Source organism: Stylophora pistillata, chromosome 1, assembly GCF_964205215.1.
Source record: "Stylophora pistillata chromosome 1, jaStyPist1.2, whole genome shotgun sequence".
In the NCBI taxonomy this organism is placed as follows: domain Eukaryota; kingdom Metazoa; phylum Cnidaria; class Anthozoa; order Scleractinia; family Pocilloporidae; genus Stylophora; species Stylophora pistillata.
In genome coordinates, this window is record NC_142519.1 from 34,589,689 (window position 1) to 34,603,427 (window position 13,739).

The window sequence follows — 13,739 nt, forward strand, 5'->3', positions numbered from 1 at the left end:
ATTCACTAAAAAGATAACGATTACTTATTAAAATGCAACATTAAAAAAAAAAAACACTGAAATTAAAGGAATTGACTTCCTTGGAACATTGTCAGATAAAAAATTCTGTTTACCTCAAAGAGATTCTCATCACCTTCGCTAAAAGGTTTACCGCTGTTTTTGTTGAGCAATTGTGCAACACCTACATAGATATATGGTGAGGTGCAATTAGCAAATGTCTTTCTCAACAAGAAACATTTGGACCAACTCAATAATTATAATAATTGTCCACTTATTAATAAAAAGAGAATACAAATATTATTACAAGCCAGATTATAATAGATACAATAATAATATTGATGCAGCTGTTTTGTGACAGGTTGACAAAAAAAAAAAGTGCAAAAGTACATGTGACAACCCCAAGAGGTCTTGTGAGAAGTTTTCAATCACTTTGACCTCAAGGTTTCAGGTAAATCTATGACAACCTGTGATTGACCTGGAGTAAAGACAGATGTACTCAATGCCTGCAGGTTTTCAAACTGAGGACTGTCTATATATTCAACATCAAATGCATGTACTTACCTACAATTTTCTGCTGTCTGTCAAAAATTGGCATACAAAGAATAGACTTTGTCTTGAATCCACTTTCAATATCCCCCTACCAAAGAAATCAAAGGCAACATCAAGAAAAAAGAAAAAGTATAATTTCTAAAAACAACAACAATGAACATAGTCCTTTTTTAGATGAAAAATTCAGGTTAGATCGGAGTAAAGATTGTATTATAATTGTAAGGCTATAATGGTGGGTAGCCTAAGGTATAAGGCCGAACACATACATCTTAGTAGTTTAATTATAAATGATTATAAAAAACTTTACTTTCACATTGATTTCCTCATGATTGCTGGAGAAATACAAAGATTAACACACTCCAGGCTTCTATTCAAACCAGCCCTCTCTAAATTGGACCTGCCCTAATACTCTACAAAAAAATTGTATTTAAAAATGGCTCTTATACTAATAGCTATACAAAGAAAGAAAGACAAAACAAAAAGAGAGAAAGAAGGGAATGAGGAAGGAAAAAATTATATTGAAACAAGGATAGGCAATTGCAGACAACCTGAGGTATAAAACAGAGAAGATGAAAGAAACAGTTAAATTGTGTGACAAATTGGTCATTTCAGTGTAATGTATACCTCTGGATTAAACTGACTGTCAGCATAGGCATCTGGAATATTCAAAGCCTAACAACAAGATTTAGTCATTGTTAGTTTAATGTTTTTTTTTTGCTTTGCTCCTCAGTCTTAGACACACTGTGGGGCTGAGAAAAGGAGGAAATAACAGATTTTGAACATTTAAAACAATAATTTAAAAAAAGTTCATGACAGCTAACAAACTTACTGAGATAAAGTTTGTATGAATTCAAGTTCTTGAAGTTGAGCTTAACACACCATGTAAATTGTGTTTAATACACACATGAAACAATATTAGTTATGATATCAATTAATTTCAATGATGCTCAATTTTTTATTACTTGTCAGTTACTCTACAACTGGTTAATAAGAGGTGACAATACCTTTCCAGAACTTGCCACCAATGAAGCAATACTATTATTCATTGACCAATGAGTTTTACTCGTCCTACAGTAAAAACCAAACACAAGTATAAGTGACCCTCCACAGAAATACATGGGCACACATATGGTGGGTGGCATGCCATGTCAAGAGTGTCAACTTTTTGTGGATATGTACTACATACAATGAATTTGATAGAAAAAAAAACAGTTACACCAACATGCAGACTTTTGTTTGGATTTTTTCAAGCAGTTACATGGTGTACAGTGTAGCTATGTATAGTAATTATATTATGCTTTATTCAATATACATGTAAGGTCATTAACTGCTATTGTCACTGATGAAAAATGAAAACTGAAATAAACACAAACATACAGCTGGCCAGTCCTTTGCAAAAAAATGTACATGTAATCAGTATCAGTATCCCACCATTCCATTAATTATCAGTTTGCTCAAGTACATGATTGTATATATTCCATGAAATGTACTCAGAAAAGGCATGACAGTCTACATTAATGTCACTCAAAACCATAATACCAGTAATAATAATTATTTTATTACCTATAGCACACAAATTGACATTGAAATATGATCAAATGTGCATAACAACGAGATCTAACTTGCATATTCATACGAATAAAATAAAGTGATCTTAAAAATTTATCTTTATATAATATATAATAGTAAAAAAGATAATAAAAATAAGATTATATACAAATAATGTTAACCATACGCAGACTTAAACAAAAACGTTTTAACTAATTAAAAGTCTTAAAAAGTATTTAAATTTCTTCTCGACTCTAATTTCGTGAGAAAGGGCATCAAACAGCTTTGTTGCCATACAATGCATAAAAATAAAATTAAAAAAAATAAATAAAAGTTTCAGTGAGCTTACTTTGGCACTGTATCATCAGCAGCTCCTGGGTGAAGATCAAATACCTTGGAAAAGATGGTTTCTTGCTATGAAAAAATAAAACAATTGCATAAAGTTTCACAATCAATTACTCTGTAAACAATGTTAGTTATGATTAGGATCAGTAGGATCAGTTATGTTGAAAGTACTGTCCTCAGGTTTATGCTCAAAAATTACCATGAGGGTCCCTCAGTCCCAGAGGAAAACCCAGACTCTTTTTTTGTCCCATGCTCATGACAATACATGAAATCTGTGTTTAATTCAGGACTGAGCTTTAAATTAATTATATATCTTTTTCATTCATATCTTTATTGAGCACATGCCCTCTAACTCAACACTGTTCATCCTGACAGTGAGCTGGACACTGAGCAAAGAGTTTCCAACAATCTGATTGGTTGAGCAGTTCCTTATATGATGCTGTATAAACCACTCCATGCGGTTTATATAAAATGTTCAAATAAAATGTTACTTTGTTGTTATGATTTTAGAAATTTCTCTGTTGTTCAGCTCTTAAATTATACTAAAACAATTATTCGCCTCAGGTTGGGTGAATATTGTTGAATAATCCCCTTGACTTCGTCTCAGGGATTACTCGACGATACTCACCTCGCCTTCAGCGAATAATTGTTATTAAATAAATTATATAATTATGGCCTTCTGTAGCTCACACTTATGTTAATCAGTGGTAAAGCATTAATAAAAGTATAAAATCAACATACAAGACAACTAACACTGAACTTGAAGTCACTATTGATAGACCTTACAGAGGGGGGCTTTGGGATTTTTGGTTTCGCGGTTTTGACAGTTTTTTGGATCAGTTTTTAGTTTTTTGGCCAAAAAAGTTCGGTTTTTCGATTTTGATGTTCAGAGAGGTGACTTGCAGATTTTACGTGTCTTTGCATTCGGTTATCAGTTTTCATGAAAACTCTGACGCGGTTTTTGGTTTTTCTTTTCTGACCCCTTTAAAGGTGAAAATGTAGCGGTTTTGTCAGGTTTGCATGCAGTTTTCGGTTTTGTTGCCTATTTTTGTTGGTTTTCGGTTTTGGAGGTTTTTTTTCTCTGGTTTTACAGTTTCCCAGAGGCCCCAATGCCCCCTCCTAACCTTTAGACTAGTGCCACTTAAAACTGGTTCCACAGAATAGCGATCAAAAAAGTAATCTTAAAAATACTTTTTAATTCCATAATGATCATTTAAAGATTCACAGTTACATAAAGCAAGTATGAGGAAATAAGACCTGCCTCACATTCACTTACAGTTTCACATGCCTCATCCATGAGGAAAACCATACACCTTTCAACATCAAGTAGTTGTTGTACCTCAACCATAATGTTATGAACACATGTATCCAGGTTACTCTGCTCTTCGAATACTCCACGTGCAAGTTGAAGAAGGATCTACAATTCAATCAATACACCACAACTGAAATGGCAATTTTGCGAAATCTGGGGTCTATGCCTCTGAAATTAACAACTCCGCCGCGTCTTTCATATAAACATAATTCACTTTAATCCTGATTAGCTGACGCTGGTAGAAACTAAAGAAAATAACAAACGGTTACAATAGTTACACAATGTACAAATGAAAGAAATAACGAACAACACGACAGAAATAGGACTATAAAATAACATTACTAAACTGCACCTAGCGAAATGGAGAAAACAGTTATTACACGATATTTAAATTACGCAGGCAGCACAATGCAACAGCAAGGCAGCAACAAAATGACAGAAAAGCGATAATGAAACAATAAGTATAATTACAAAGAGAAAAGACTTAAATAAATAAACTCCCAACACGCAAAAAGAAAAAGAAACACCAGCAAGAAAAAATGTCGCACTTAGAACTTACAACAATGTGTACCCAGATCACCGTTTGGTAACCTTACAGCATTGTGCAAACTGAAGGAATGGGAGAGTTGTGGCAAAAACAAAGACCCCAAAAGGTAAAACCTAAGACCGAAGACCCAGAAATTAATACCTAAAACTAATACCCAAAGACAAAGACCCGAAATACAAGACCCTAAAACGAAGACTCATCTACTTTTTTGATTTAAATAATCTTGTTATGGTTTCTTGCCATGAGAGTTAACTGCAGAGTTAACTATTTGTCATTACTCATCACCTCACATAGCTGACAACCTTACAACACACCTATAGCGAACGAAGTTTATCATAATATCTCACCTGATTCCTGTTGTACTCCTGTACAGAAATTTCGAAGAGCTGAGCATTTGTAATCCCGATTCCACAAAAAGTTAGATAATTCCTAAACACCTGAAATTGAGCAAAAAAAAATGTTTAGTTTGTGTGAAAGATATCGTGAAAAATATCGTGCATTTAAAACGTGCTTGAGGTCAAATGGGGCGCCAAGAAGTTACTGCTGCTATCAAATAAAAAATATTGAAAATTCATTAGAGAGTGATAGAAGTATTTCATTAAACGTTTTGTTGTATAGGCTTATGTGGTATCGCTGAGTATTTCTACGAGTTGTGCTGTATTTTGACGAGCCCACAGGGCGAGTCAAAATAAAAACAACGTGTGCGACTCTCTGGAGTACAAATACCGTGAGATATTTGTACTCGTTTTGGGTGTTATTTGTACTGTACGTATACAGCAGCGCCAGTTCGTCCGCCATGTTGAAATGCTCTAGAGCTGCTGACCACTTTTTGACGGCTCAAAGACTTGCCTCCTCGTCTTTTTGAGTGAAGTGGTGCTCTCCTGACTTCTTGTTAATGATCTGAGCTACTCCGATTACCTGGATTGTAAAGAAGAAAAAAATAGCTTGGCGACGAGTTTGAGGGAAATGCGCTCGAAAAGATGCACGTTAAATATTTTTCGTTGTAGGCCTGTTTTGATCATCTTTTAAAATGGTGATCCGGATTTCTTTTGAGTCAAGAACTCCCTCTCAGATTGTCTGTAAGGTTTTTTTTTGTTTTAGTGTTTTTGTTTTCGTTGTTGTTCAACTAATTTCCATTAAGTCTAGCCATTAGATTAAAATAAGAATAAACCCGTTGTTTTTTACCTCGCCATCATGACTTTTGATTGGCATACATAAAATACTGTGTGTTCTGTATCCAGTGGTCTTGTCGACTTCTGAATTAAATCGAGGATCCTAAAACAAATCGTTATGAAACAGTTTAACATTGATAAACCGTCAAAAGATCGGTTGAGCAAGGTAGGCAAGAGACGTTTCGAGCTTTATCTCTTTGTCGAATTAACTTAGATGAGTATGACGGGCATAAAGGAAACTCGAAAAAGATTATTTAAATGAGAAGCGTTTGGTGATCCCAAGAGAGTCAAGGTGTCGAGTACAAAAAGAGGTTTGCCAATTCCAATGTCGCTTTGAGAAGAAAGTCTGTAAACCACTGTGTTCTTAAATGAACGACCAGAAGGGCTTTGAGGATATATGAGACGAGGCAGTTTTTTCTCTGCTTCTTTTGTCCCTCATGTCATTATTGGCAAAAGCGATCGTCTGGTCTCCTCTCTGTCCGATGTGTAAGTTAATGCAGACATTTATATCGGTAGATGAAAAAAGGTCAACGCCTTTGATCTAACGTTTTCACGTGAGATTTCAGACTAATAGTGTCTTCAACAGGCAAGCCATCGCACGCACGAGCATTTAGAAGAAACTACTTGTGCAGCATCCTTGTCTCGAACAGAGATAGTCTAGGTGTTCATTTTAAAATAATTGCAAGTTAGCTAAAATTACTTTTTCTGCCGTGACTGGACAGTACTGCGCAATATTCATGCGATATTGTGGCTATGCAGTGACGGCATCTTCTCTGAAAACTAACTTTTCGTCATCCTTGTATTTAATGATATTATATTACTTCTTAACGCCTTGGTTTTTGTAACAAGAGCAGCAACTGGGATCAGTCTTGTACTCAAAAGAAAAACGAATTCAGAAATGTTTTCATTGTTTGAAATGCCTTACCGAAATTATGTCATCCTGTATTTTTGCATTTTAGATTTGTCACTTCTACTTATTCTTATTTCAATATTTGATCAGGGTACATAGAAATTGGAGCCAACGCATGAAATTGTGTTGCTTTGACAAAACAAGAAGACTGAAATTGTTAGTCGGCATGAGAACCTCCACAGTTGAGAAACGTTTTCCTCAAGAACACATCAAACTCGCTTACTCAACGAACGAAAGCCGCCATCTTGTCTATATCACAGTTAGGGTTGGTTCGGTTCTCGTGAAAGGTTTGAGAGACAAGGTTAATCCTACTTATCAGCTTTCATTAAGAGACAAATGAATTTCCTTAAACGGGAATTACGGTATTCAGTCCGTTCGATCCCCATGTTATATATACGTACTACTGAGAAATATCGATATGGTTTTGAATCCTTTAAAATAATGTAAATGTCAACAAAGCGATTAGAGCGAGACGGACACAAGTGTCACAGCAAATAGTTCATACACCAGGATCAATAAGTGAGGTTTATGAACGAGTGCGGAGATTTATAGAGTGAAATATTCTGAACATCATTTTGTTTTATTTCCTTGTTCCACCGGTTGTGGCCTTCTCTGTCTATTTAGTTGTGGGGAATGTATGAAGTGAGTTTTCATTGCCACTTGCGCTCCTTGTCGCTGTCGCAAACAATTGCCGTGAATATTTAAACAGACTACGACTTAATTATCGAGTTTCCAGATGGGATTGTTTATTTCATCTTTACATACGACTTAATTGCCGACGAAATAAAACATCGATTGTTGACAATATTTCATATTCAGTAGGTTTGCATCTATTTTGAGCTTTCGCTGTCCACTTTTTTTTTTTATTTTGCCCAAATTGAACTCAGTGCGGGAACGTATCGGAGTTTCCAACTTTAGAATTCACTCGATATGAGAATATGTCAGAATATCCTTAAAAGAATAGGCTGCAATTGAGGAAGACAAAACATTTATTTTAATCTTAACAACTGAAGCGAGATTTACGTAAATCAGGGATGTTTACAATACTTCTCAGGTATAAGTTTTGACGTTCTTTTTCATGTGTATAGGAAAAATAAAAAGTAATCGTTATTCTTGTTAGCGATCGGTTGCAAGCCAACTCTGTGAATGGACATGACCAACCGGTGGGAAATGTTTGGGGCACCCTGAGGCTATTTAGGAATTTGATTAAAGTTCATCATTTTTCTCTTAGTCGGTATGTTGCGGTAACGGTGATAGCACAATAGTTTCTACAGCGCGTTTGGATTTGGAGAACATTGATGATCCATTACGTGAAATGATTCAAAATAAAGACTGCCCTAGGAGATCACTATTACCGCCGACCGATGGCAGCATATGAATTATTTGCAAAGTAGGAAATAATTTGGGACAAATGAGAATCTCATGTACAAGAAAGATTCCAATCCAAATAGTTATGTGATAACAGGATGCCTTCGTAAGAGATTCGGCGGGATATGATAAACTTTCTTATCTTTGTCTTCACTTGTCCTCATTGGCCTTTGAAAGTGTCATAAGTAATTTCTGCTCGGCCAAAACCAGTCTTAATCGGCGTTTTATTCACGTGAGTTGGAGTAATGTCCAAGTCTAGCTCTTGGGGTGCTCTCGCCTCGCATCCAACAAAGAGTTTAATTAAGACCTTAACGCCTCATTGTGCCGATCGTGTGCAGTTGGACACAACTGATTATTCCGAAATTATCTCTCACGGTGCTGCTTGGGAGAGCAGCCTTAAAAGATAATAACAATAACTAAATCTGCTCTTTCTCTGAGCATTTATTGTTGCCACGATATCTGAGCGGAAAATAGGCAGTAATGCTCCAAAGCAAAACGTTCGTTATAGCTATCATAAGGTTTAATAAATGTATGGTTACATGAACAGGCCGTGTAGGGCCCTTCACAAATCAAATTTCAAAACCTTTAAAATTTTTCGATGACAATAACGATTTTTGTTTTTGTCACAGCAGTGTAAGAAGTGGCGTTTGTCGTTTTTTCAACTAGCTATGTTTACTCATTTGAAAAGCAATATTTCCATAATCGTTAGTCAGAGCTCTTTCTTGAAATTGACTACAAGAATAAATTGTTGTACAAATTTTTTCCTGGTTAACCTTATGATCGTTCATCGAAAAAGGGAACAATGGGGGGGAACAAGCAATCATTTAATTCCAGTATTCTATTTTTCCTTCAAATGTATTGCGATTAAAACAGTTTTTAAGATAAAGCTTGGAAAAACTTACCGAATATGCATCATTAATGTTGATAGTTTCTCCCGTAGCAGCCGTATGTCCCGCAATACCAACTCCTAAAGGTACACAAATTTCGTCGTCCTCCGATCGAATGGAATCCTCGACCGTGGATTCAGATGTCACGTCGAAAAGCTTGGAAACCAGAACTTTATTTCCACGCGAACCTCGCACAAGAAAAAGCGAGCAGCGGTCAGCGTTTGTCAATATACTGACGTTAACCAGGATTTTGTGGCTCAGCATATTTATGTCTAACTCGTTTGCGATGTCTCTTATCAATTCCATAAACAACTCTTTCTCATCCAAATCTCTGAAGCTGGATTTACGTCGTGGTGCAGAACGTTTCCGTTCATCGCGAGCCGGTCCAAATATTGAATTCAGCTTGTCATTCTTGAAATCACCATCTGCTTTGAGAATTAGCTGAGGTTTGATGAGGTCTCTCTGAAGATGGTTCACTTGCATAGCTCGTGAGCCAGGCCTATGCGATCTGCTGCTCATCCAGTTGTCAACCATAGAGGAAGTTGCCTTTCGCTCAAAGTAGCTCTTGGCAAAATCTTGATGATCGTCCAGATATTTCTCAACAAGTTCATTGCTCAACGGTTTGTCGCTCGCCATAGCAAATATTGTGTTGTTGATGACTTGCACCTGCTCTCACTTTAATGCGCCAACAGCTTCATCGCTCGACATTAGTTATTGGTTTTCAGAGTTGAATGGTTTCTAGTCCAATCCATGTCAATATTTCGGCCAAAGTGTCTTTCTAACTCATGCACTTATCTGAGTAAATTGGTCTGACGTCACAATAGTTAATGATACATCTGTAACCTTCCACGCGCGTTCTTTGCGTGATAAATCTTTTTCCCGGCATAGCTTTCGGGTAAAAATTGTAAAATTAATGTTATTTTTACACAACAAATTTCTAAAAGGAATTGAATTCGTCCTTTTAAAGACATTATGGACACTTTATTGTCACTGTCATTCTTTTATACTGTTGCTCCTGTAAACATTACTTGGAGCAGCAACTGTCGACTCCAATACCTAGATACTAGGTAGAAATGGCAGCTCCAAAGATTAGTCTCGATCTCAAGTTCCTAAAAAGTTTGAAACCGCTCTACATCTTTATGTTGTTTCTCAAATTGACCTCAAGATTAGGTACTCGGTGGCTTCTCAGCTTACGAGTACACTCTTTCTAGTACAGTGACGTTTTGAGCCGGCGAGTGATGTAAGCGCGCGAGAGGTCCGCGAGGGTTCTGTCACAAAAACCACTCACAGTCCTCTGGCCGGCTCGAATTCGCCGCTTCTGCCGCAATCTCCTCGCAGCCAAATGGCTTGTTGGCGATAAAGGCTGAAATAACAGTTCGTGGTCCGCTCTTGATTTTTTTGTTGGTCTCATTTTTCTGTTTGTTTGTTTCTGTTTCTGTTTTTTGTTTGTTTTTGTTTCTGTTTGTTTTGTTTATGTCTGGTGTAACTTGGACTGCTCGGACTTTCATTTGACAACATCTTATTACATAAACTAAACGAAGAATGACAAGAATCAATTTGACATGGAAAAGTGGTTTGCCATAAGGGGCCCACTAATAATTATCAGTGCTAAACCTCCTAAGCCCTCACAGATCTCCAGCCGGCTCGCTTTGATCAACGCCTCGTACTCTCTCGCGGGTGTAGAAACGTAATGCTCGTAGAAGACCTGTTTTCAAATAGGGTAATCCCTTCAGAATACATGGTATTCTGTTTTTAATAGGAGCCCTATAATCAAGGAAACGAAGTACAATTATATAGAAATCTTAAACACAGTAAAATATGAATATATACAAAGATTTAGTAATTCAGTGGGTCCTAAACTATGACTTTGTAGAAATGTACAAATATAAACTTATAAGACAAATTCTTATTTTCTAAAAATATATTATAAACTACTGAAACATCATGATAAAAGCTTTTTTTGGCAGGCAAGTATACAAACTTAACGTACTTCTTTAAAAACTGGTACTCTGTTATTTAAACACTTTCTCACTAAACCTATGAGCGCTATGGCGATCCTCTAAACTTTAAAATTTAAGATAATCAATTGATGCCGTACTACATTTACACGTAATTACAATTTTCGACGCTTTGAATCCATCTATTCACTTCATTCAGTTCGTCATTTAATGTTTCTTCTAAGATCTTATTGCCCTTGTGGAGTACAAAAATAACAGCATCATCAGCGTATAATAATATAGCACACCTATTAATAGCAGCAGGTAGATCATTTATGAACAGTACAAACAACAATGGTCCAAGGATTGAACCATACGACACACCATAAGTAATATCACAGGGATCTGACAAAGTACTTAGGACTGTCAACACTTGTCCTCTATCAGTAAGGTAATCTTTGAACCACCAAGGCTCTTTTCCAGTGACTCCATATCCTTTCGAAAGTTTTTCCAGTGGTAGTTCATGGTCCACTGTATCAAATGCTCTCCGCATATCGGCGAACACTGCCCCAGTTAGTAGACATTGATGCACACTACCATTATGCTGTCACTGAATTGTAAGACAGCCAATTCAGTAGAGTGGCCCTCGCGGAAACCAAATTGATAAGGACTAAGTAACTTTTCATTCGCCAGAAAACCACGTAACTGGATACTGAACTATTCTTTCCAAAACCTTGGATATGGTCGGAAGTACAGATATCAGCCAATAGTTATCCATGTCATTCGCCTTACCATTCTTGAACAAAGGGTTTACACGTGCCCATTTCCTTTCAGAAGGGACGCATCCCCATGATTTAAAGATGCAACAATAAAGAGTAGTGAGATAATTCGAAAATTATCACCACTTATCGGGATTATCACGAGCGCTTTGCATAACAAGAATTCACGTTAACGAATTTCACGTTTAATCGATCCATTCATTCAAGGGTAGGTGAGACCACGTACCTTCTTGGTTAGCAATGGGGCGTGCTTATCCACAATGGGCACAAATGAGCCTTTGAAACTTGTCCAAAGATCATTTACAATAGAGTCCTAAAGTGCTTACGCAAACGTCACTAAGATCTTGACAAAACTTGTTTTAGTCGTAATTTGCATAATTCGTGAAAGTTTTTATTTCGTACAGGTGATCGCTGAGGCCGGAAGACAACGCGCCAGAAGATCGTATCTTTTGAGGATTTTTTGTAGCAATCACGTAAATTATCGCAGAAGACTCAGGTGTAATTTTCGTGGGAGAATTTATGAGTTCACTAAAGTTCAAGGACTTGAATAAACATTTCCTCTATTTACATTCGGGTTGTGTTGTTTTCTTTGCAACAAAGTCACAACAGCAACAGAACTTCGTAGGCTGATGGCAGATCATAAAAGAAACCCGGCTAATAGTAGTCAATCACAATTGTAAAAAGCTCAGACTTCAACACAAGTGACAAAACGCAACCACAACTCATTAAAAGTGAGACAGATGGTCGCCTGCCGTTGAGAAGTTCCAACTATGTTATAGGTATTTCCTTTCAAGAAGAATTTCTTAAACACGTGTTCTGATTGAAGTAGTTATGGTTTCATCTGAAAATGTTTGTTGAACAGTAATTAAGTCACAAAGCTTTCTTTCAAATTTTATCAGTCCAAAGTAAGAAAAGACACCAACTTGACTGCAACTCAAGTCAAACCGACAAGTTCTAGTAACTATTCCAATTAACGATGGACACGTCAATAAACACAACCATCATATGGAATGCCAACTGAGTGACTGAGAAGCCAGTGCTTTACATCATAGTTAATAGAACAAAACATGAACAAAACTCGAAACACTGAAAGTAAGAGCAAGTTAAAAGCAGATCATGGACAAATTTAACAGCCACTGAAAAAACCTGATATCTTCAGGTCACAAGGGTATGGAAATATATGTTCTCCATACATTTCTGTGTTACCATGGCCACTCCTGTGTAACGTTCAGTAAGAACTTTTAAGGTTGATCATGTAATTTCATTGATTTTTTTTAATTTGTGGATGTTTTACGTATCCGACACATCTTGCGACCTTTTTCGGAGGTGTTGGTTCCGTCGTCAAGGTTAGCAGTTTTGTTCTTTGAGACCCAAACTGAAACAAGTTCATTACTAATGCGTCATCCAGCTTTAGCTCCTGACCATTTATAATAAGGAATTTTTCCGGGAGGTGAGGACAGTTTTTGAAATGTCGCCCAAATATCTTGCTTTAAGCAAATGGTATAGCATTCAAAACCTGATATCTTTTGTGGCCGCAGGTGTATTTCACTTGTTTTGAATTCTTCCGTAGCTGGGAAAATTTCTAATACTGGCCTATTGAGAGGGTTTGTTTGAAGGCCATTCCCTGTCAAAGAACAGTTGTCGATCGACTGAGACTTCTTTGTTCCTGAACAGAATCATAGTCTAATCATCTGCATATTTTCAGAATTGGCATTTAATTTGGCTTAAGAAACTTAGCTGTTCAAGTGACTCGGCTAAAAACATCGGTGTTAGTTTTGATAACACCCTGTCAATGAGCAGGCATGTGAATTTTCTTTGCAAAACAGCTTTCTACCATCTACGCAGTAACTTGTCCATAATCAGAAGGTTCCCATCGCGCAAGCACTATGACATTCTTATAGAAGCCTTTGGAAATTCTCGAATCGACTTCTAACTCTATTTTATCTGGTCTCCCTCGGCATCAATGGGAAAAACTCCAATACGTTCAAAATGCTGCGGCCCGTCTTCTCACCTACTTAAGGAAACACGAGCACATAATCTTGAGTCCTATGGAAAAGCGCACTTTTTCAGTCATTGCTCCCTCACTCTGCGGAACAATTTGCCAGACCAGTTATGAACTACAACATGCCTAAGATCTTAATGGGTCAGTAGTAATGCGCCAGTAGAGTTAAAGACCTTTTTATTTAGTCGTTCCAGTAAAACATCGTATAGGTATTCAAAGTTACGATACGACATGAAGTATTGGCCATTCAATTAATTATACAGAAACTCCAGTGGATACCGTCCACGCTCGTAGAAGTTACTAACTCTACAACTCGCTTTGTTCTCAGGGACTATTAGATTGATTTGTGCTGACATGACGAGGATTTGCCTTCCGCTGTATAC

At 36.8% G+C, this 13,739-nt stretch overlaps 1 protein-coding gene across 2 annotated transcripts in view; it reads right to left on the reverse strand.

The window, feature by feature from the left end:
• LOC111335047 (cGMP-specific 3',5'-cyclic phosphodiesterase) overlaps window positions 1–9,413 on the reverse strand; it is a 22,382-nt gene extending 12,969 nt beyond the window's left edge. Inside the window, exons 1-10 of one of the 2 annotated variants that reach the window (XM_022940880.2) lie at window positions 8,654–9,413; window positions 5,487–5,576; window positions 5,151–5,219; window positions 4,649–4,738; window positions 3,719–3,859; window positions 2,447–2,511; window positions 1,554–1,617; window positions 1,174–1,221; window positions 562–637; window positions 114–181 (exon numbers count right to left, since the gene is read on the reverse strand). In XM_022940880.2, the coding sequence (XP_022796615.1) occupies window positions 114–181; window positions 562–637; window positions 1,174–1,221; window positions 1,554–1,617; window positions 2,447–2,511; window positions 3,719–3,859; window positions 4,649–4,738; window positions 5,151–5,219; window positions 5,487–5,576; window positions 8,654–9,274 (1,332 nt within the window). In that variant the 5' untranslated portion in view covers window positions 9,275–9,413. The remainder of the gene's footprint in view (window positions 1–113; window positions 182–561; window positions 638–1,173; window positions 1,222–1,553; window positions 1,618–2,446; window positions 2,512–3,718; window positions 3,860–4,648; window positions 4,739–5,150; window positions 5,220–5,486; window positions 5,577–8,653) is intronic. The other variant, XM_022940879.2, reaches the window with a different exon arrangement.
• Between the last annotated feature and the right edge of the window lie 4,326 nt (window positions 9,414–13,739).